Source organism: Thalia democratica, chromosome 6 (genome assembly GCF_965202585.1).
Source record: "Thalia democratica chromosome 6, ktThaDemo2.hap1.1, whole genome shotgun sequence".
Taxonomy (NCBI): domain Eukaryota; kingdom Metazoa; phylum Chordata; class Thaliacea; order Salpida; family Salpidae; genus Thalia; species Thalia democratica.
The window spans coordinates 17,627,773-17,652,879 of NC_139170.1; the positions used below are offsets into that span (position 1 = coordinate 17,627,773).

Genomic DNA, 25,107 nt, shown 5'->3' on the forward strand with positions numbered 1-25,107 from the left:
GTTGTTGTTTCAAAGAAAAATAAATATATTCTGCCACCCTTTTTTGCGATAAGTTCTTCTGATCAAAATTTTATATTGTATTGTAAGCACTATCGGCTTGATCTCCGAGAGACTAAAAAAATAAAGAGTTTTTTGATTGTAGCGTAGCTATTTAAAGCTAAGCGCCACGAGAGAAAAGTTCATTCACTTTTTGTTTTGGTTAGCTATAATTTATTGTTTATTGAACGACAAAAAATACGCTCAAAAGGTTTGGTCCAAGGACCTGGTGTACAAAAAACTTTTCGGTTATCGAGTCATACACCAGAACAGTTTAACGTCATGCTTAGGACAATTTGTTGGCAAGAATAGTTACAATTAGTTAAAATTTAAGCCACCGCTCTTTTGTTTTAGCAGGCACTTTTTAGATTCTTTATAAACGAGATTTCTTTTTTCTGTTAGAATTGCGTATTGTGTGACCTAGTAACAAACAGGACCTCGATAAACGTTTACCATAACGTGTTTTGGTCTAGTTGTAAACGTCACTTAGATTGTATTTTAGCGATTATATGCGTTCAGCTTTCGTTGTTTTTTAGCGACTGTTACTCAGCATTGCACTTATATTGTAGTTCACTGACTTCAGTAAAAACCGCTGAGAAACGAAAGTAAGTATTCAATACACTTTATAGCTTTCGTTAATCGCTACAACCTTTTTTTTGTTGAGCTCTACACTTCTACAGTGGGTCATTGACCTCTGTAAGAATCGTCGAAAAACTAAAGCAAGTGTATATTGGTTTGTGTTTATTTCCAGCTTTCGTTGTTTTTTTCAACAACCGTTCATGAGTAGAAACATTTATTATAGTTCAACCAATGCGGACTTATAGAAGTTTCATACGCTTCAAGTCCTAGCTTGGCTCTGACTTCAGTAAGAATTGCTGAGGACTGTAAGCAAACGCTAATACATCTAATAAAAGTTGCCCTGCAAACAAACCATCAAGCTCTGACTTGCATGTGTGTGAGTGCTATTTTTTATAGCTTTTCGTAAAATCGTAAAATAAACTTTGAGAGCCGAACCTATACTTTTAGTATTAACAGTAGAACGTAGTTCAGTAAGTTGTGATATTGATAAAATTAGTGTATCGTATTTTGTTCTAGATTAAGTTTATATAGTAAGGTATACGTTGAAATCACTAAGATTAAATTAAATATTTACTTCTTAGTCTATATTAAAATTATATATCAAGTATACTCAGAATCATCATAGACTAAGTTAAATAAGTACGATAGCTCACATTAAAAGTTATATTAAACGTTTCATTAAAAAGTATCTTAAGACCACTAGTTAAACTTAGATAACTACTGTCTAGTCTAGTCACTAATAAGATATTTTCGTTTATTAAGCTATGAGTACTACCAGGAAAAAGCCCAAGACGCTCTCGGCCAGTAGCTTAACAAAGATAGTTTCTAAGGACGCTACGCGTGCCCAACCGGCCGAGAAGACGTCAGGTACTAGTTGGCATACTCGTAAAAGTAATTCCGAGCTTGATGCAGTTACTAACCAATTCAATATCAGACGAAACTGTAATAGCTGAGGATTATAGGATTTATTTTTATTTTTATATGTTTTATATTTGTAAAGTTACAAATTTTTAACGTTAAATAATAGTGTTATTTTTTAACTTTTGCAATTAGTGTTATTGATGATTATAAATAGTTAAACATTTTAGTCATCTTACTGGCTGAAAAACAAGGGACTTGCGGCAAAGTACAAATGTTCAGCTCAAGTAATTTTATTTTTCTCTTTTATTTGTTAAATAATTCCCATTAATATGTCAAGTTTTTTATACTAAAGTGTTATAGTTTCATAAGTAGCATTGTTACTGAAATCTAACAAAAAAAAAGTGAAATTATTTTTAATAGGTGTTTACTTATTAAAAAACGGTAAGTAAAGCTTTGAAGTAAAGTTATTCACTTTATAAAATAAAACTATTTGTTTCGTCAGCAACCGGACATAGCGGCATGTCAGTTGCTAGCTAACTTGTGCGTCGCCGCAATGTACTCCCAGAAGAGTGAGGCTTGCAGAGATTACAACCAAATTTACTCGATCGCTGTGTCTACTTCGCGTGATCCTCCCAGGTTAGTAGAAGTGATCTGATGCATTTTCGTGATTTTTGTAAATCTTCTCAAAGCTGTATATTTTCTAAGTTTTTAAGGTTAGTTTAATATTTGGCATACATTAGTATAGTTTAGGCATGGGAAACATACGGTCTGCGGCTTAGTTTTGGTTGTAAAAACTTTTACAAAGCAATAAGCGTATAAATGTCAACGAAATTTAAAAAGATTGATAAACTTTAATTAATAGTAAACTGTGGCAAGGCTACCATAATTTTAGTAATATCGCATAAATAACAATCAAAGCAAGTACTATTTGGTTCCATGTTGAAGGACTTTAAGACTACCGTAGTTATTTTGTTAATTTCATGATTGACTTGTTATCGTTTTGTGGTTAGCGAAATAAATTAGTTTTCAGCATAAGTTTAAAAAATAAAGTATCACACAAAAGTATATGTCTAATAAATTCGGTCCGTTGTGTACAAAAGACTGCCGCTTATGGCCTGCTTAGAGAAGTTTCTTATGGTTAAATACTTAGTTAAGTTTTAGCGAATACTTTGATCTTTAGTATAATAGTTAATGTTAACTATGTAAAAAAAATACTTTTATTACCTTTATAGTTTTGAATAGTGTTTTTGTATTTTTATTGGTCTATACACCCCTTAAAACAAAACTGAACAGTTCGGAAGATATTTATCTTAAACAATTTTTTTTTGTTTTTCAACTTTTTTATTTAAGTGAATTTAAAAAACTTTACTACTACTACTACTACTACTACTACTACTACTACTACTAATTCCATTGTAAAGTATTATTGGTTAACAAAAAAATGTATGTTATTTTTTAAACGACTATTTTTTAATATAATTTTAACTTGTTAATATTATAAAACTCATTTAACTATTTACTGATATGTTGTGAATGTACCAGATATTACAATGTTTTTTTTCAGAGTTTTGTACTTGTTTTTGAATAAAATAGTACAGACAAACTAAAATTATGATACGTTTTAATGCAGGTAATTAGTATTATTTCTATATAGTTTCAAATAAAATTGTAGAACTTAAATTGATAAAACTGTGCACAGCATACCGATAAATGAAGCAGTTTTATATTCTCATGTAAAAGAAAATATGCTAATGTAGTGGTATACTCACAATTCCCTCCCGCGCACAATTCTCACTTGACTTTTCATATTTTTTTATTGTTTTTTATTTTTTTTTTTACCCTACTCTTACCCTTCGTCGGTAATCGGTTCTTGGATTTGATTGGGTAGGAATTGTGCATGGGTTGGAACTGAGCGTCTCCCATTGTTGTTTAATTTATGTAAATTTATTATAAAAAATCTAGTAGATCATAAGTATCTGACAATATTTTTGTTTGGAAATAAAGTCATTATTTTAAAAGTATTAGCATTTATTTTTTTCAGAACACCAAATTCACCTTGGATAGTTTATTCTGGAACAATTGCAGTCTCTGCCCTTATTTCAGAGTCAATTGTCGAGATTGATGAGATTTCTACAAAGTATTCTTTTGGAAATGCCGGTGTAAGTTAATTCTACTAATAGTTCAAATTGGTTTCACTTTAGCACTATTTATATACTTATAAAGTAATTTTTGGCAGGAAACTCAGCTACGGCTGATTGCTGCCGTTTATTCTGCTAATGGTAACTTTCTTGGTTTCGAAGATGTAATGGAGAAAGGAACTTTTCAAGTTTGAAATTTTTTCAGATTATTACCTGTATAGTTTTTATAAAGTATTGGTAGTAATTAACGCTGTAAACTATCTGTTTTTTAAGTCTGCCAAAAGTTTTAAAGATTGCTTTTCTAGCAACATTATGTAGAGTGTTTTTTTAAACAGCTTTGCCCCGAAACAAAAAGAAATAGAGATTCAGCTTACAGATTTGGTACTTCATTTTTTATGAGTGTGAGTAAAACTATAAAATTTTTTAGTTTATTTCACATGCTAATAAATGCATTTGAAACTAAGTTGGATGTATGTTCATAAATATAATTTATAATATAATTTTTATACATTAAGTATATATAGTGAACACACATCAGTACTTATAATATAATTTAATATTAGTTTATACGTTTATAACAATAATATTTCTATAGTTTATTTTTTAACGTTTAATAGTAGCTGTATGTTAGTTTAAAATAAAATAGTTTAAAAATTACATGAGTAATTTTATTTAGTTATAATGAAAGTCAAAAAATAAAGTATTAGGTTTAATATTTGTAAAAATATCGATTAAAGTCAAATAAGATGTAGTGTTTCTAGAAGGTTTTTTTTATGTTGTTTACGTTTTTCATTAAAAAATATTTTGTTTTAAAAATAAACAACACAACAAATGAAACTGGTATGTTGGTTTTTTGTAATTCGTTAATAAATATAAAAAATTTTTAATTACATTAAGTACTTCAAAAATCTTCTTTTTTAGTTGCTATAACTGATTTTAATCTAAAGCAGCACATTATTCTAAACTTAAACATGTTTATAAAAAAAAATATATTTTTAGTGATGTTAGATTAAATACGTTCTGATATTTAACTATCTATCGACAATGTTCTCTATCAATAAAAAATATTTTATATAAACGTAACTAAATGGCTTATTATAATACTTTAATTAACTTTAATGCGTAATTTTCATTTACACTCCATTCTAATCTAATGTTTACTTTTATTTTATAATTTTGCTAGAAACATTTAAAATAAAGGGTTGTTTTACTAAGTAACTTATTTAAGAGTTATTTCTGAGCTTGAAGAAGGTAATTAAAACTAAGTATAACAACAATAGAAATAATGTTTTAGAAAGGGCAACTTGTTTTCTTTGTAGGTAATTTTTATAATGATCCATAAAAAATATCACTTTAATCTACGGTCTTTCAGTATATTGTAAACAACAGTATTAATTGTAATGCTTATAAATTTTTCAGTGTAGCATAAACTCAAGTATCTTTTTTGATTACAAAAAGTATCCAGGACGTTTTTACGAGGCATTTTTGGAGTACAATGAGAATGGAAAGAAATATTTGTACCCCATACCAATTAGATTACGGTATTTCGTTAATTACATCATTTAATGTTGTATAGAGTTGCACTAAGTTTTTAAAATATTGGTCTAATTTTGTATGTTAATATTAAATACATTGATAATTTTAATATAGTTTAGCACAAAACAAAACTTAAAGTATTTAAATTTTTGTACTTTGAAGTTCATACTTCAAAACTAGGTAATAAATTATGTTTTTAGTAAAAATACATTACAGTTTTTTTACTATTATTTTATTAAAAATTTAAAAATATTTTACAGACAGATTTTCAAAAATAAAGGCAACGATCCGGATAATATTGATGATTGGGTTTTTGTTAGAAGATTTTTTCTAGTAGAAAACTTGTATAATAGTAGAAATGAATCGAACAATTCAACATATACCGTTTTAGTACGAGCTGCTAAACTAATCTGTCTTACGTTAGTAACTTATTAAAATAAAAGAAGTATTTAAGCAAATTTAAGGTTTAACAATTTTAAATTAATGTGTTAAACTTTATTATTTAAATTAGACTTTTAAAGGAGTTTTAAATATTAATATTAATTAGGTTGATACTTTTTATAGTTTTAATGCTAAAAATGTTTTATTTTTAGTTTAAATGATTGCCCCGCCATAATATATTTGTTTGATTTTTTGTAACCTAATGAACCTTTTTTTTTTTTGGTCTGAAAAAAAACTAAATTAATAACATTAAGCTTCAACTCTAAAAAGAACATTTGCCCTTTTCTTTGAAAACAATGCTTTTTTAATTGGTTTTCAAACCACGGTTTTTAATGAAATTATTTAGAATTACAATAAAAGACGATGAAGGCAGTTCAGGTATTTATGTGCCGCGGTTATCATTAGAATACGAAAATATTCTCTTGGTGAACAGAAGTAACTCCACTAATAATCTAACTGAAGATGGCTACAATGTTTCATCATTTGTGGTATGCTTTTTGAAACTAGTACACGTGTGTAAATTAAAATAGTATACGAAGCTATACTCTAATAAAAATGTTACGTCTAAATTAATTATACTGTTTATCTCTTTAAATTTATTTACAAGCTAATTTAATCCTTTTTTTATAAATCTTACTGAAAACTTTGAACAATAAACTGCAGTCATCGTATTTAATTATGCAGACAACGTTTGAAGTGAAGTATGGTCAGAGGAGCTCCTCACACGAAACAGTGTTCATCATTCTGTACTCAGCCATCAACATATTCATGTTCGTCTACTCTTTCTTCGAGCTTGCTACGTGGAGGCACAGGCAAGGACTGAAACACATCAATTGCAGGGTTTGAAAAGTATAATTTTGTTTTTTAAATCTCAATCTTGCTGTTCTCTTTAAGATTAATTATAGTGTTTAAAAAAAAAGTAAATTGATTTTAATAATGTTTTCAAATGAGTGTTACTATAGTCTATCTAGATAAGGGCATCCCAAAGTGAGAAATATATAGTAAATAAGTAGTAATAATAACTAGTGGAAGTGCAAAATCTAATAAAGGGGGAGGTTATAAAAATGAGTTTAGGAATTATGATCTAGAATCTAGATAGTTTATTTCATATTTACATAATAACTAGTTTCTTGAGCTTTTTATAAGCATTAATGAAAAATACAAAACGAAACTTAATACAAAATAAAACTTAGTTTATTCATGATATATGGTTCGAAAAAGATACTCAAAAACTTTGTTAAAATAGACATTTATTGAAGATTATTTTTCTGCGTTTTCTAATTAATGTTTTCAATTGATAAATTGTTTAGAAATTACTCTAATGTAGGTTAATTTTTCTATTTTTACAAAAGTAATTCTATAACAATATCCGTTTGATATTTTTTTATCATTTTATAGTGGCTTAAATTACAACTAACTATTTAGTTTTAGTAGCAACAACTAAAAGTTATATAAATGCGCTATATCTATATTAACCTAGTTTGTTATTTTTTTTGTAAATTACTAAAATATTCAAAAATACTAAAAACCTTGCAGAGTTTTTTGATGTATTGTTACATATTAGCAAGAAATGTCAGCAACAACTTGATACTTATCATGGTATTCTATTCTTTTCTGCGCCTTGTTATCTACAGGGTTAGTTTTTCGTATACTAATATTACAAACTTAGTGTACTTTGTATATAAAAGTGAACCTGTTTGATAAATTTATTTATTTGCTTAATTAAAAACATTTAGGGTCAAAACATATTCAGTATTTTGCATCCAACTGAAGACGTCCAAGCTTTTCAGTCTATCATAACAACTTCTGCTTTCATACTCAAAGTTTGTTTTTGCAAATTTTAATTTTACTACTTTTATAACTTTATTTACTAATTATATCTATAAATATGGTAACTTGTAATTTAATTTTACAGAAAAAACTTTTGTTCAAATTTATAAGTTGCTTTAAGTTGAAAAACAACATTATATATATATATATATATAGGCTAAAATTTTTATAATGTTTGAGTTATGTAAACTACCTTATATGTGACCCCACAAAAATGTATATTCTTAACGGTTACAAAACTTTTCAAACCACAACAATTCAAACTTTTATAAAAAAAGTTAAAGGTGCTGCATCTTTAAAACTTAATTAGATTTTGATTAAAATGAAAACACTCATGTACGTCTAATTAATAAGAATATAATAATAAAAAACTGAAAAGTTGTTTAAAACACATTATTTCAAAAAAAAAAGATATACTTTAGTAAGTTTCAAAAACTCTTTCAGCCACATCTCAGAAAATGATTTAAGATTGTAAAAATGCTAATGTAGGTCTAATTTATAAGATTATTGTGATTAAAAAATATATATAAATAGAGAAATTTACCAGTAACTAAAAATTTAAAAAATTTAAATAGTCGGAATTTAAATTGTCATGCACATATTCTTAAAGTATGAGTAATGAAAATGATACAGTGATTATTAAGCAATAAGAGTAAGATGTTATAATTTTTAATATAGTTGTTCGAGTACATAATAGTGGTTAGTACGCAGTGCAATAACACATGGTTCTTCGTTGACTGGGAAAAATCAGCGAAAGAAAAAGACAAAGTAAGCAGTTGGAGAGTGTATCTAGTTGCTAATGAATGGGCAGAGTTGCAGGTCATACATGCTAGTTATACTTATACTTAATGTTTTTGAATTATATTATTAGTGATGAAACAACAGAATCATGCTTTTGTTCATCGATTTATAATTTACTTTTTTATAAGCGTTTTTTATAAGAAATTTAAAATCAAACAACCAGTTTAAAAAACATCAATACCAGAGGTTTTATACTTAATTTAAATAAATAGTTTGTTTATTTACAATATAAGTGTATAAAACCTATACGATTTAAAAAAAAAACTTGTTTTTATTTTAATAATAATATTTTAACAAATATTTTTTTATTTAAAACATTATTGAAAAGTAATACAGTTTTACTTAATTTCATTACTAACTTGTATTTAGAATTTAGATATACATAATTTTAACAAAGTTTCTAAACAATTTTTAAAGAAATTTCGACACTTTTCACAACACTTCTTTTTCGTATACTTAGTTTTTTCTAAAGCTATAATTTGTACTAGTGTCTAGTTAAAAAAAAAAAGAAAACTTATTATAAGTTTACTGTTTGTTTATTTGACTTGAAAAGTCTAATTAAAAACTTCAATTTAATTTTTATTTGAAGATAAAATCGTTTGTAATAAATAACAGTAATAATAAAAAAATAAATTACAGACTCAAAGAAAAATATCATCATCTGTTCAATATTTTCTAGTTCTTTATCTTTTTGAAGTAAGTTTTATACTCTAAAATCTCATTTAACATAGTTTTAGACAATAATTAATTCATAATTATAACTTTTTTCATTGATATGTATCAAATTACTCTGTAATTTTGTTTTGTTATAAATATTAATATAATAGAATCTAAACTCTCACAACTTAATTAGTTCATGTATTTCCTTTTGAATAGATACTTTATATTTTTGAAATGTTTTGAAAAAACACACTATTGTAAAGAATTTTAAAGCTCACTAAAATTTTTCTGTAAAAATATCTACAATTAAATTTTTCTGTTTAGTTTTTTTGTTTTGATTTATTTTATTATTAGTTAAAAAACAAAAAATATTCAAGAATTTTACAGATTTCGTACGTCAATTTGTATTGTTACAATTAAAAATTGTTGTATTTTTAAGGAAATACTTTAGTTGCTAAACTTTAATGATAACTTTTCCAAAAAAAATATGTATCTGCATTAGTTTTTAACGACCACATAAAAGGTAGCTGGATGGAAAGATTTAGCTTTAGAAACACCACTTGCAAATTACCCAGGGTATTCACAAATAAATCCTGACAGCCACGTTATACCTACCAACAAGATGCTTAGGTTCGCTATTATGACGTCAATATACACGATTGTTCACATAATGCAAGTCAGTTATTCTTAAATTTTGTTCTGTTGATTTCTCACACAAAACACACAAAAGTGCGAACTCAGCAATGTAATGATGTTTACTCTATTCAACTAGAGTTTCCACAGCCTAATATATTTGTTATGCGAGTCAATTTCATTTGAAATTTGTTAAAATTAAGTTTTGAAGAGTTATTATATTTTTTTATTTTTAATAATATTTTTAGTGTTTTTTATAAATTGAAAACATTTTAATCGAATAATAAATAAATAATGTTTTTTTTTTTTGTTAACGCTTTAATATAATTTCAATGCATTTCATCAGAAACGTATAGGAGACTAATATAATTAAAAACACAAATTTTCACTGAAACTCACCAAAAGCTTTTAAAACTAATAATTCATTAATGAGAATGATGCATTTAAGAAAGTAATCAATGCAAAAACGAATTTTAAACTAAGTTTTATACAAACAAAACAAAATGTTCACTTAATTAGGCAAATAAAAATACTTTGTAATCAAGTTTATTTTAAAAAACTAATTATAAAATGATATAGTCTATAGTTGAAAAAAAATAGTCATCGCTAAATAAAAGAAATTAGAAATCCTGTCTTCACAACCAAAATGTGTATTTTTAAAAGAACAAAAAATATTAAACAATAACAAAAATAGCAACAAAGGAAAACTAAAAATAAGATCAAAACAAAACATAACTTAATTTGTACAGAAGTTGTTTTTATGATTAGCTACCTAAATAGTAGTCCTGGACATGATGTTAAACTGTTCTGGTGCATGACTCGATAACTGAAAGGTTTTTTCGTGCATCAGGTCCTTGGACCAAACTTTTTGAGTGTTTTTGTCGTTCAATAAGCAATAAAAAAATATTCAAATTTATTTGACATGTCATAAGGTGTATTTTGTTATTCTTAAAAAAAATTGCTGTTAACTTGATTATTGTTCTGATGAAACGCTTAAAGCTTAGAAACTATAGTAAATAAATCGAACATTAATTGTTTTTTGTATTATTAATAGAGTTTATTATAAGTAAGTTATTAATAAGTTTAAAAATAAGTTAAAAAGATGACTGAAATCACAGTCACCTGGTTGAATTTGTTGTTTACTATGCAATTTGTGCTCCTTATAAATACTTTTGTTTGTCTACCGTAATTATTTTTCTATCAAAATGTTCAAATACATGATCAAAAGTTCTTAAAATCACTTTTGAAAGGATAATTATATAGCTAAACTTTAATATGATATTTTAATATGTTTTTTATATTTTTTTATAAACATTGTTTGTTTATTAATTTTCTCCAGATTCTTTATACTTTTTTGTTTATCTACAATTAGTACGGTTTAATTTAGGTAAAAAGGTATAATATAGGTAAAAGTTTTTAAAACGTTAAAAACATTGGGTTTTAACCAATCCTTTTGTTCAAATATGTGAACTCAACCGGAAAAGCTAAGTCAGTAAAGGCGACCTAAAGCGGCATATTATTGAATCTAGTTTATTATTATATTAAAGGTTATACAGTTGTTCTTTTTTTTAAGTTTATGAATACTACTGGATGAGTTTATAAAAAGTAAGTAAAGTATTTTTTTCAGATGGCATTTTTTTATTTGTACGAGAGATTTGTCAAGAGCAGCATCACAAATTTTGTCGATCTGTGCTCAGTTTCCAATGTGAGTTCAACTTGTTACTTGTGCAAAATAGCATACAAAATATTGCAATGAAAACACAGGTGAGCATGTTGATACTGAGGGAACAGAGGTACGGTTTCTACATTCACGGAAGAAGCGTGCATGGGAGTTCGCACTGCGGCATCCATCAGATGGACGAGTTCTTCACCAGGGAACAAGTTTTTTGTACTCTTCATATTTGTTTGATTCTTAGAATTTATTTATTATATTTAGATTATGTAAAATATGAACTAAATATTTGTAAACTTATGTTACAGACCCTTAAAGTACATCACTGCACTGTATAGTATTTCAGTTGAGAATATTTTTAAGTTTTTTTCACTAAATTTATGTTTTAAAATTAAGATAGTGAGAAGAGAATTATTAAAATAACAATTGTAATTTATTCTAAAAAGTTTTGTGACCAAACCTTTATCTTTTTGCTATTTATGTTTATCAAACTTGACAAGACAATTTTATTATTAATAAAACAAAATAATACAACGTTTATTTTGGTTGATGTTCACTATTATGGTGACTACAGCTGATCAACAATTATCGATGGTTATATTATAAAATCTCTCGTAAACAAGAATTTGTGTGGCAGGAAGGACTGACGTCATCCAGAGGTTTGGAGGCCGGCAAAGAACTTCAAACTTTCATGATGGCCGTTCCGTTGAGCTTCACATCGCGAGTAGATCAGATTTATTCAGAACTGCGGCAGGTAGTGTTTTGGTTGAACAACTTCAAAATTTTAATCTTTCTTTACTTATGTTTAAACTTAACTTAACACTTAAGCTTTTTTAATTGATTTGTTCACAAAACAGCTAAATAACGGTTTTGTTTTGATCGAAAAGTAAGATAACCATTTTAACTTAAAACCGTATTAATTATTTTCTTTTAACACTTACATAGTAGATAAAAAAGAGTTTAAATAGATGTACAACTTTTTAACCAACTATTTGTTTAATCGAAAGTATAGAATAATCTTTGATATAGTTTGTAAGTTTACAAGCAAACTTTTGACATAATAAATGGTCAGCTCAACGTGCTGCTAGCATTATCAGTTTATATGATAATTAAAACTGTTACTTCTTTAAAATTTGTTATAGTTAACTTTGTTTGTACTAAGTAATTCACAATTTTTTTTAATGATTTCAGAAGCATATCAGGCATGCCAAGTCAAGTGAGATTTTTTTTGCTTTTATAATTTAACATTTTGCTTTTAACAACTGTTTCAAAAAAAATATACTTCAACTTAGATCCATAGAATACTATTCCTTATATCTTTTTAAATGTCATAATGTTTATATTGTTTAGAACTTTTTAACACCATATTCTAATCAATTAGAGCAAGACAAAAAGCACAACTTGGATTGCACGTATCAAGCCTACACGGAGTTGAAGGAATACCTCACACGCTTGTTTGATCATGTAAGTTTCAATACTTTTTGTTAACTGATTAACTTGTTGAGTCAACTTTAGTTGAAAATACAACTAGTCAGTTTATATTTCAGTTTTCGAAATAAATCTAGTTTTTTAGCCGCTACTAATAAAAAGTGGGTAAAAAAACTAAGAGTCTGACTTATTACAATGATGTACTGTTCAAAACAAAATTTCAAACGTGTATCTTGTTATACCCTGTGTTTAATTTTGTAAATCTGAAGTTTTAATAGTCAATTTTTTTTATTCTGATATTTTCACAGAGCTATCAAAATATAGACTACTTCATCACAGAGAAAAGTTTTGGTGAATACTTTTTCGACATGGAATGGAAGGAGCCAATTGAAAATGTCATTTTGTATAAGGGTGAAAAATTCTTTAAGCTGTATACATATCTCATTATTTTTTGTTTAAGTTTTCAGTATTCGGAAAAATAGTTGCAAATTTGTTTTTAATCATTTTTATTCATTTTTTAAACTACAGATATAGTAGTAAAAAGTGTTTTTATAATAAAACGAACTTTTTTTGTTATTGTAAAAAGTTAGAAAACTATTTTAGGTAACGATAAATTTATATCATGTACTTTACTTAATGTCCTTTTAAACTTTCGATTAGTTTGCATAGAAAATATTAGTCAATAAACATAGAATAATAAATTTTAATTTGCTTTATACAGGGTTGCCAAAAAACCTGGAAAAACCTGGATGTCCAGTACTTAAATTTCGATTTGACACAAAAATATACCATTTAGATAAAAAAAATTGTCATCATCAAATTTTTTTTTAATTCAAAAACACTTTTTAAGTAGCTTTACAGTATCTTTTCAATGTTTTTATACTATATAACACTATTTCTTACCTTAAACTTAACTTAAAACTAAAAATAGACCTAAAAATGTTTACTTTTAAAAAACTAGAGAAAATTTGCCAAAAACATTTGGCAACCCTGTATACATGCTCTCTTCACTGATGGACAACTGTTCGGTTTTTGATTTAATCGTTAAACAAATAAACTGTTTGTTCAGTCTACTTCTGAATTATAAGAGGAAAACTTACCCGAATTAATAATATATTGTAAATTTAAAATTTGTTAAAATAAAATGTTATCGTAAATCAGAGATATTTAAAAAAACTTATTTTGAAACCTTTAAATGTAATTTCTATATAGTTTCAGTTTTTTTTTCTATAATGTTTCAATAAAATTTTGATAAGTAAACTAGACATACAACAACTTTGGAAAAAAACTCGTAAAATGCAATTAACTTTAGCTAATATTTTTTTGCTGAAAATAACTATATAATAACGGTGATGTTGTATAAATGACTTTCTAAAGAAACTTTAAGCAAATAAAATAGAACAATCAAACAGATGAACACCAGCAATTTACCTCTGTTTTATTCCACGGTATTGAATGGATACTGGCCTCATTCGAAGTTTTGCTTCTTGTATTTGTTGACAACATAACAAATAATTTCACATACGCAGTTGGTGTCACTTATTTCGTTCAAAAAGTAAGATTTTTTTTTTCTTTGTAACTAAATCATGATTTTACCAAGTTTTGATTGTTAGTAAAGTATTGTTGTGTTAATTAGATGTAGTCGTATTAAATGATTTTATCACTTTTTATATTTAAGCAGTTATGGTTTAATATCCGCTAAAAGTACTTGATTTTTTTCAAATAATTTCAAGGTTATCTTAGACATTAAGTTGATTGTATCAAATATTGCTCTAATTATATGTTTTTAAACAAAACTAAAAAAAAACTTTTTGGAAAATATAAATTTTTATTATATGTTTTTTTTTTTAGTTTATGAAGTTTGTACGTAATTCATTAGGAAGAAGCAACCAAGTAAACAAGTCGCTTGTTGATGGAAGGTTCTATTAAAAAATTATGTTTTATTATGTTTGCTATTTTATAACATGCATGTTTATTGCATGTTATATTTGTTGTGTTTGTTTTATATTAAATATTGTAAGATCATACTGTTCTTTTCAAACAAATTATAGGGTTATACATACGTTTTAGAATTTTTTGTTGTTTTACCATTTTTTATTTATAGTGTTTTTTGCGTTTTTAAATTTTATGTAAATTAAAAAAGATAATCATAACAATTACATTGTTTAAGCTAGCACAAATAGTAATAAATTCGTATAACTTTAGTTTTAAACGTTAATTTTGTTTACAACGTATTTATCTTTAAATAAAATTACAACTTTTTTAAGTTTTAGATTTGTCTTATTTATTTGCGCTGTAAAAATACACATAATTACTGTGAAAACGAAAGTCTTTATATACATCAGTGTATTTTGATGTTTTCTCTGATCGTACTCAAAACTAGCGTACAAGCTGTATTGCCTAGTGGGACACTGTATTAAACATTGAACCGCAAAATGTCAAAGATGACGTCCTGATTATATAAACAAACGGTTTGAATAAAACTGTAGATTTTTTGGTAGCATTTGAGTTTCAATAAAAACAAAAGCCGGATCTCAATCTAACGAAAACTTGTAGTTTGCTGAGCCTTGTTTTAAAGGATTTATGTTTATAATTAAGAGGTGACTACTGTACTAAAACTCTATTGCTGATTAAACCTAAACATTTAAACAGTGCTAAGTTATAAAAACAGAAAATAGTTTTATAGAAAGTTTAACCTAGGTTTGTTATTTTTTAATTTAAATTTGAACGAGACTAGCCTTTTTAAGAAAACAGAAAACAACTAATTTTTACCGGTTAAAATAAAATGGTTTTACCTCTAGAAGGGGATAAAAATTGAATTACAGTGCTTATTTTAACATAAAATTAACTTTGAGCTAATGGCAACGTTTTAAAATCAAAAATTTGTTTATGTAGTATATTTTAAAACTTTTGTCTTTAAATATAACAGCTAAAGATCTCAATTTATTGATAAGGAGAATAGTATTACTCACAATATTTTAAGATTTCGTTTTAATATAAAATCTTAAAACATTAGAAAGTATATGTAGTATACTAATTGATAGAGTTTTAATAATTCTAATTAACCATGTGTAGAAGTTATTTTTTAGTATTGCAGTATTGCACCAATTGTTAATTGCACGGTTATCAAAAGTATTTCTTGTAAATAATACTCATTAATTTGTATAAAATATTTTTTATTCAAAACATCATAATATGTTTCTTTTGCGTTATATCAATAAATAAAAACTGGAAATTAAACTTATCGAGCAAAAATTCATAGAAAGTATTATCTAAGTTTTATATGATTTATTGTTAAATAGTATAAATTTTTTGTACTACATATATTTTTAGAAATTTAAGACATGATTCGTTCAAAAACATTTTTATTCGAACAAACAAGCAAGTGCAATCGGTTTCGGCTAACTCGTATCAACTACTTATGTTAGCAACTAATTTAAAGATTAAATTTTGAGTAACTAAATAGTTAGAGGTTTTATCAGAAAAAACAATCAATTAACACTAACTAGCACAATTGAGCAAATTAAATAGACACTCAACAGTTCATAACTACATATTTATAAATAGTTAATCAGTAATTTAACTAAGATAAGCAACAAAACAAATAATAAAATAAGCCACAAAATAAAATTCATAACAACTTAAAAAGATTAGATTTATACAAGTATTATTGCTTACATAAATTAGGTTTGAACGTTTTTATAAATAAAGGTTGTAAAACACTTAGATGATAATCGTTACAAGCTTTACTTATAATTGAAAAATTACTGTCACTATAATTCTTAGCACAATCAGAATTGTTTAATAAGTGTTCGGCAATCGCCGATGACCTGTTAGATGGTTTTTTCTAACCCGTGTTCATCCAACTTCTGAGGGATTTCGAAACATGTTGGTCCCTTCTAATATAAAGTCTCTGGGACGTTCTGCCGATATACACACTATCACAGTGGCATTTGAACTTATAAATTACTTTACTTTTTTCAGATCGGCAGTATGATAATTATAAATTCCATTCAAGGGTTTTCTTGTAAATGACTGTTTCTTAGCTGTACAGATCTAAAAGTAGAGTTGACTGTGTTGACAGTTTTAAACACAGTCAACTCTACTTTTAGATTCATCGGCGAATGCCAAACACTTGTTAAACAATTCTGATTGTGCAAAGAACTATAGTGACAGTAATTTTTCAATTATAAGTAAAGCTCGTAACGATTAACATCTAAGTGTTTTACAATCTTTATTTATAAAAACGTTCAAATCTAATTTATGTAAGCAACAATACGTGTATAATTCTAATCTTTTTAAGTTGTTTTAAATTTTATTTTAATTTTGTCGCTTACTTTATTGTTTGTTTTGTTGCTTATCTTGGTTAAATTACTGATTAATTATTTATAAATATGTAGTTATGAATTGTGGATGTCTAATTAATTTGCTCAATTATGCTAGTTAGTCTTAATTGATTGTTTTTCTGATGAAACCTCTAACTATTTAGTTACTCCAAATTTAATCTTAAAATTATTTGCTAACATAATTAGTTGATAAGAGTTAGCCTAAATCGATTTTACTTGTTTGTTTGTTCGAATAAAAATGTTTTTGAACGAATCATGTCTTAAATTTCTGTATAATATTAAATCGTAATAAGAATGGCTAATTGAGAATCTTTTTGGTATATGAATTTTTAAGTGTAACATATATACTTGATTTTAAAGTAAATTTTAGAAAGTGATGTTAAATAAAAGTAAGCTTACATTCAATATTTTTTCTATAAAACAAAACCAAGCGAAAAGGTTTTTAACATTACTGCAACTGGCTTAAATTTACCTGTTTTGTAAAATGTTTAGTATTGAAAAACTTTTATTTTTTTTGCTGTAAGGCAAACTGTTTATAGATAAAAGTAAAACGAAAATTGAAATTTAGTAATTGTTTACGAAACTGCTCATTTGTTTTTCGCACAATATTTAATATTAAGATATTGTTTTTAATTTGATATCTCATTTGTAAAATATTTTAGAAAAAGATTACCAAAATATTATTTTTATTTAAGAGAGACAAAAAGAATTTATTCAAAACGATGATTTACAAATTTTTTAAATAATTTAAGCATAATTAAAAACAAATTGTACAGTAATCTTCCGTTATTGTACCAACATATGTTTCTGTGTGTTAACGAATCAACACACTTCAACTGGGTTGTTGAATGGAAAGAATAATAGTTATTCCATTATTCTTAAATAAATGTTATTCTTTTCATTTAACAACCCAGTTGAAGTGTGTTGATTCGTTAACACACAGAAACATATGTTGGTACAATCAAGGAAGATTACTGTACAACTTGTTTTTATTTATATTCCAGTGAAGTTATTTCACTAGGATCTTTTATTAGCAAACGGTTAAACCTATATTTTTAACAGTTATTTAAGCATATTGATTTTATGACGACAATGATAAAAAACTGATTTATATGTTGTTTTTAAAATTATTACAAGAGCTTTTAAGTGTTTTAAATTATGTTTGTTAAAAGTATAGCTATTAAGATAACTGTAAATATAATTTGTTTATTTAAACGTTTTATGAAACTGTAGAACAGGGATCGGCAGACTTTTATAAGTCGCGGGCCACTGAAAAAAATGCTTGCGGGCCGCACTGTATAGAAAAAAGTCTTTGCGGGCCGCAGTTTTTATAGAATAATTGCAATAATCAATACGAAATTACTATTTTAAACCAAAAACGTAATAAAATAAGCTTTAAAAAGCACCAGTAATGAGTTATAGCTTACATAAGAGCCTAATTGTAAGTTTTTATCTCAAGTTTATTTTTTCTTTTGTTTTGAAGATGTATGTATTAAGCTGAACAATACTTCGCGGGTCACAAATTTTAGCTTTGAGGGCCGCAGTTTGCCGACTCCTGAACTAGAAAAACAAGAAATTACACTAGGGTACACCTGTTCCCCCTACCTTGGGTTTTCGCTTAGCCCATTTTTTGTAGGTGGCAAGTAACATAAATAGACAGCATAAAAAAATTAGCTTCCTATCTACAAGCCTGTTAGAGCAAAACAATGTTGAAAAATTTGCTCTATATCGTTATTCTATAGGTTTAATCATTTTTTTGTTTTTTAAGTTAGCTTTACTTAGTAGAATTTTATCCACACTATAAGTTTCTTTTTACTGTTATTTAAAAATAAGCTTGAAAACTGACAGAAAAGCTACTTATATTTCTTTAGACAGAGCAAGCATCAAGAGAATTGAGAAACGCAAGTGGATGGAAGGTCAAAAAATCTCAAAATCATCTTCCTAAGCTCATCAGTGGTACAAGGTCTAGTAGTTCAAAATTACTTCTGGCATTTCCCATGATGATGATTCTTGCAGTTCAGATTTGAAAGTAGAATCAATTAACGCGCTTCCTAAGAAACGATCGCACAAGCATGTTTTCATTTTTATATGAAGACTTTCTTACAGACGACAGTTTAGTTAGAGCTGTAAAAAAGATTAAAACTAATCCGGCTAAGTTATCTACAATTGCTTCTGTTTTAATAGATATTGGTGGTGGAAATAGAGCTTCTGTTAATTTAAGTTAAGTATGTATTGCAAGATATTATAACAGTATAACTAAAAAAAATTATCTACTTTTAATTAAAAATGGACTGGTCCAAAAAACCTTCTGGTGCATTGGGACGACAAAACTTATCAAACATTAGAAAGCAGTTCAAAGGAAAAACGCTTGTCTGTTTCTGTCTCAGGAAAACAACATAAGCTTCTAGGAGTTCCTTCATTAGGAAATAAATTTAAGAAATTTACGGCAAAACAGTTTGTAATAAAGCGATGGGTCTTCTTCAAGAATGGAACTGTGTAAAAATCATTAACGGTATGGTTATTTGACACTACTAACTACAATACTCGACCCTACTCAAGTGCTTGTATGACATTCCAAAAGTGTCTTGGTAAGCTAATATTTTGGCTAGCTTGCAGGCATCATGTACTAGAGCTGCTACTAAATATTTTAGTTTGAATTTGGAAGTTACTTCGGAAATTCGTCAAAATTTTCAATTGCCTTGTCTGCGTGATGATTATAAAGAGGTTGTCAAACTATCCTTAATTTACATTGAATTTCAGCCCCCGAAAAGTTTCACTCCTCAGCGTCCTTGAGCTGTTTCTAGAGCTAGGTGGATGAGCAAAGTCATTTACGCTCTTAAAAACGTTTTGCTTTTTCAACAGAACTAATTAAAAACAATAATGGACACAATTTATTAAAAAACAGAAACTTTGGTTACATGACAATTCAAATTTGGACAACTCAAATTCCGACAATTCAAATTCTTAGAAAAATATTTAAAAGACTATATCTCTCAATAAGTTATATTAATTTGAAAAAAATATATATACATGTAGATCTTGTTAATATCTACAAGTCACTTTTTTTTTGCAAAATCTAAAATTTTTTCAAGATATTTTAAAATTACTAAAAATAACTATGGTTTTTACTTTATTTAAGCCATATCTCATAAAATATTTAATGTTTTGAAAAAAGAAAAAAATTGCTTGTAGATATTAATATGAACTACATATGTAGTTTTTATATTTGACAAATATACATTACTTTTTTAATCGTGTCTATTTCAATTTTTTTTCAAGAATTTGAATTGTCGGAATTTCATTTTCCGAATTTGTTAAGTCGTGCACCCGAAACTTTTTGTCGATTTTTGCATAAAATGCTACTTTTCCTATTGGATCAATTTTATTGTAGCTTCATCAGCTCCTGAAAATGACTTGGATCTGATAATTGCACTTCAAAAGTACTGATAAGTTATGTGCCACCTCTGAGTTAAGTGCCATGAAAACCCATATCTGGTATCTTGTTGAAGAACTAGTCTCTTTAAGTTTGTTTAATGATGAAATCAGTCAAAGCTTAGCTTGCTGATGCTTTAAACTATCAAATAAATCAGGACAGGCCCAAAAATTTAGAAAAAATAGTAAGTTACCTATTCGTCCTGTTTAATCTAATGAGAAGCGAAATTTAGCAGACTTTGTTGAAAGTAATTCCAAGCTTTTTTTTTAAATCTTAGACTGTAGTAACTTTTATCTTATTAAACCGTTAGAACAACAAACTAACGACAAAGATTACATAGATGCAAAAAAAGTAATTACATAAATTCAGTCAATGGCGTTGCTGAACAAGGTTTTACATTGTCCAGCAATTTTGTAACTTTTTCAACAAATGAAGACACGTGTCAAGATAATCTATCAACTATCGAGAAGTATAGGAAGAAATTACTAAATCTCAGAAATATGAATAGTTTAAGAAACAAAATAATGTGATTTGTTTTAATTTCGATTTTAATAAATAAAATCAACTTTCATCGAAAGTTAATTTTTTTTTTTAATCTATAAAAATCTGAAAAATTTTTTAAAGAAAATAATTAGAAACTTATTTTAAAACTTATTTTCGTAGCAAAATTAAAAAAAAATTGACCTTTACCAAATAAACAGGTATAAAGGAAAATTTCAAAAGTGTTTTGCTCTAACAGGCTTATAAATAGGAAGTTTTTCATTCTGCTGTCTACTTTTGTGATTTGCCACGCACGAAAAAAGGGGCTAAGCTCTAAAACTAAATTTTAATTTTTTTGGGGCAACAGATGCACCCTAATGTACACTTTAAAAAACTGTACTTTTATCAGCACCCGGACTATTTAAGTAACACGAAATAGAACACATATAATACTTGTTAAATAAAATGTAGACCTCTTATAAAATTATGCAACTCGTAATCATCTTCAGAGACAAAAAAATCATTAGCAAGTAATTGATACTATTGTTATTGGTTTTTGAACGACAAAAAAGACGCTAAAAATATTTGGTCTTAGGACCTGGTGCCCAAGGAACCTTTCAGTTATTGAGTTGCACACCTCTTGGGTACCTTTTAATTTTGTGCTGATTGAGCTATTGTGAGATTCATCTCAGTTGAAAACAGTTAAAACCATCACTACTAGAAAAAACTACAAAACTTGATTTTTTTTTTAATTTTGTCAAAATTTGAGTGAAAATTTAGTTTTTTACTTGGTAAAAATAAATCATTCTCATCTCATATTTACCATTTCCAATGATAAACGTTTTTTTGGCAAAAGTAAGTGTGTGACTTCATGTTTATTTTTACCTTCTCCTTGTATATAACTTTAAATTGACAAAAAAAAGATATTTTCTACAAAAATTAAAAAATATCATATAAAAATTCATAAACTCAATTTGTTAAAAAAAAAACCTTACTTTACAACAAACAGTTTGGTATAAAGTCATTAAAAGACTTAATCAGATCCTGAACGAATAGGTAAAACAACTCTGAGATGAATTAACCTAAAAGACCTTTTATTGTGTAGAAGAAATTAACTTTAACGAAATAGATCAAATAAATCAACATTTAGTATGAATGGTTGTACTTCGTAATGTATCATTTTAACAACATACTGTAAATGTATTTAAAGTTTTTTTTTTCAAAAATTCTGAAGCATATTTTACAGATTTTAGAAAATATACTAAAATAGGATTAATCTATTAATTAATAAACTAATTTAGAACTATTTAGTTTATTGATTTCTAAAATATATTTTTGCAGTATCGGTTTTCAAACGAACACGGTATGATAAATTTCGACTTTGTCACGTTTTCAGTCCTGATATGCTAAAGGGTGGTTTAAAAACGGTATACTATCAAAATCCCGACTTTTTTTTAAACATTTTCTTTATTCATTAATTTATTTTATCTATTTTTGCATTTTTTTATTTATTTTTCATTTATTTTGCACTATCAGTATTACCCCTAACCCTTACCCTCGATCGGTAAGCGGTTCTCGAATTTGGCTCGGTGGATTTTGATCGGGTGGATTTTGATCGCGGGTTTATTTTGAACGTGTCCCTTTACAACGATTACAATTGTCCTTTGTTTAGAAAAGAGTTTGCAAATTTAAATGATAAAAGTAATTGTTAGATCACCCTAAAAAATATTTGTATTAAAAACTCATCAAAAAAAGTTGCACAATATTTTTCTATATGCGTAATTGTTTTTCTATTCACACTCGTCTCTAAAGATAAAGTAGCATTTACAATTGATTTTTTTTTCTTGAAAGGAACCTAATTTTTATATATCACATTTTAAGCACCTACCTAAATATTTTTTAACATCCTAATTTTAGTATTTTAAAAAATATATATACTTTTGAAATATAGTTTAAATTAAAATATAATGCAAAATATAAATGTTATTTAAGTTAAGAAAGTTTTTCAGAGATCGATTAGACTTACGAATTTTTTTGTTTTTCACTTAACATAAAATAACAGTTTGTCTTACATTTAAATAGAATTATTTTTTTAATCTCTAACTTAAACTTTACGTTATTAGAATTTCGTAATACTACGGAGAATAACTTTCGTAACTGTGGGTGCTTTATTAATTTAAGTTTAGTACCAATCGTAATAGTTACCAATTAAGTAATTTTGCTATAAGCTGATTCAAAACCATAAAATTCAACTTTTTGAAACTAAAAATTGAGTTTACAGTTCTAATTTTATATAGTCTTTTTACAACTACCTTATTGCTTATAAACCTTTTGAAAATTTAGTTTATAGAAAAACCTTTATTTCTTAAAAATGAATATAATTTAAGCTATTCTTAAACATTTAAAACTTTAAAAGCTACGTATTTATTTCTGGTTAGATTAATTTAACTGTAAACATATAATATAAGCTTTAATTTTATTAGATGTCCTTAATAAACTCAGTAGCTTTTTAATACTATCAAATTGTTTATTGTGCAACGTTGGACTCAGGTATCAAAACTTTTATTTTGTAAGTTAAATTCAAAACTTTTATTTTAACAGACTTAAACAGGACCCACAATGAGAATTATAAAATAAAATAAACTTATATTCAACAAAAAAATATATATATATTGAACAAACTTAAAATTATAAAAAAATTGTTAATAAGTTTTAACTAATTTGCTTGATATAAAAGGCGCTAACTTAGTACATACAAACACATTCGTAATAAGTTAATAAAAGTAAATTAATAGTCTGTTAGGGGGAGGCATAGGGAAATAAAACTAATTAATATTACAAATAAAAAAATGAAGAAATCACTAGTTAATCTAGATGGAATAAATATTATAAAAATTTCTATTTATTTGTTTTTCTGTATTGTTTTTAAGGAAAGTTACTGAATTTTACTGATATTTATGCTATTTAAATTAAATCTTTTTAGTTTTCAGCAAAAATGTTCCACCCTCTCACACGATACCACATTCTGTGGTAACTTGTTCCACATAGTCTTTACTCTTAAAAAAATAAACCTTGTCACTGACTATTGTTAACGTTTTATTTTTCTATTATTTCCGCTTAACTGATATTTATTATGGGAAAAACTGAAAAAAACCTTGTAATTGCTTAATTTGAAAAGTGTAAATAAATCAAATTCTCATCTTCTAAAGCTTCAATCCAAATTTAACCAATCTATCTTTATACGATCTATTGGATATGTTATAACGACTAAACGCCAAAAGGGTAAAACTTCTTTGCACAGACTCAATTTTGTTAATGTCTTTTTTTAAATAGGATGACCAAATTTATGTATTGCATTCAAGCTTGGAACGAACGCATATCTTAAATGGTTTTGCCAGAATAGTAGCTGAATTAGTTTTAAAACTTTTTGATATTTGGTAGGATGAAGCTTGTGCAATATCATATAAATAATTTATGTATTCGTTCCATTTTAAATTTTCAGAGATGTAAATTCCTAAATCCTTAAAAACTGTTTGTATCTTAGTGTTATCGATTTATAGGTCAATCTGGTCAAACGGTTAGTTTTTCTTTATTGTTAGAAATTTACATTTTTTAGGATTTAAATCGAGTTTTCTTGTTTTTAGCCATTTGTAGAAATTATCTAGAGTAGGTTGTAAAGTGATATTTGACTCACTAAAATTTTTAGTATCATCTGTAAATAAAATCATATCTTTTTTATTATCAATGTTTGAACTAATATCGTTAATATAAATTAAAAAAAGGGGGACCTTTTTCACCACCTTGTGGTACTCCACTGTATATCGATAAATGGTCTATTAGCGTATCATTAATGACCACTCTTTGTGATCTCCCAATTAAAAAATTATTGAACCGCTCAACTAAGGATTCATGTAGTCCATACTGATTAAATATTCCTTATAATAATTTGTGTGATACTGAATCGAAAGCTACTTAAATATCAGTGTAAACTACTTTAATACGTTTGTTTTTGAGGTAAGGAACTATAAATGAATGTAAGCATTTTAATAGTTGAATGTTAATAATTGAATGTCTGACGAGCGGCTGAACAAAACCAAATCGTTTATCAGATAGTAAATTATATTCAAAATATGATTAAGAACTTTTATAGATATAATGTGTTCAAAAATTCGAAAAAAGCCACTAGTTAAAAGTATTGGCCTATAGGTAATCAAATTCTAGAAAAATTCTGCT

At 26.5% G+C, this 25,107-nt stretch overlaps 1 protein-coding gene across 1 annotated transcript; it reads left to right on the forward strand.

Annotated features, from left to right (window-relative positions):
- Positions 1–1,379: 1,379 nt before the first annotated feature.
- On the forward strand, positions 1,380–18,988 carry LOC145838872 (meckelin-like). Its single transcript, XM_082946494.1, has 18 exons — positions 1,380–1,526; positions 1,704–1,760; positions 1,979–2,112; positions 3,518–3,635; positions 3,713–3,802; positions 5,034–5,155; positions 5,938–6,079; positions 6,276–6,431; positions 8,100–8,240; positions 9,406–9,558; positions 11,143–11,220; positions 11,280–11,396; positions 11,825–11,941; positions 12,379–12,403; positions 12,569–12,651; positions 12,924–13,026; positions 14,028–14,170; positions 18,833–18,988. The coding sequence occupies exons 1-18, from the start codon at positions 1,380–1,382 to the stop codon at positions 18,986–18,988; spliced, it is 2,082 nt and encodes a 693-aa protein (XP_082802620.1).
- Positions 18,989–25,107: the final 6,119 nt, after the last annotated feature.

Coding starts and splice junctions, on each gene's coding strand:
- LOC145838872 (XM_082946494.1), top strand. CDS start 1,380: ATGAGTACTACCAGGAAAAAGCCCAAGACGCTCTCGGCCAGTAGCTTA. Junction 2,113..3,517: donor ACTTCGCGTGATCCTCCCAG/GTTAGTAGAAGT, acceptor TATTTTTTTCAG/AACACCAAATTCACCTTGGA. Junction 12,404..12,568: donor TATCAGGCATGCCAAGTCAA/GTGAGATTTTTT, acceptor CTAATCAATTAG/AGCAAGACAAAAAGCACAAC.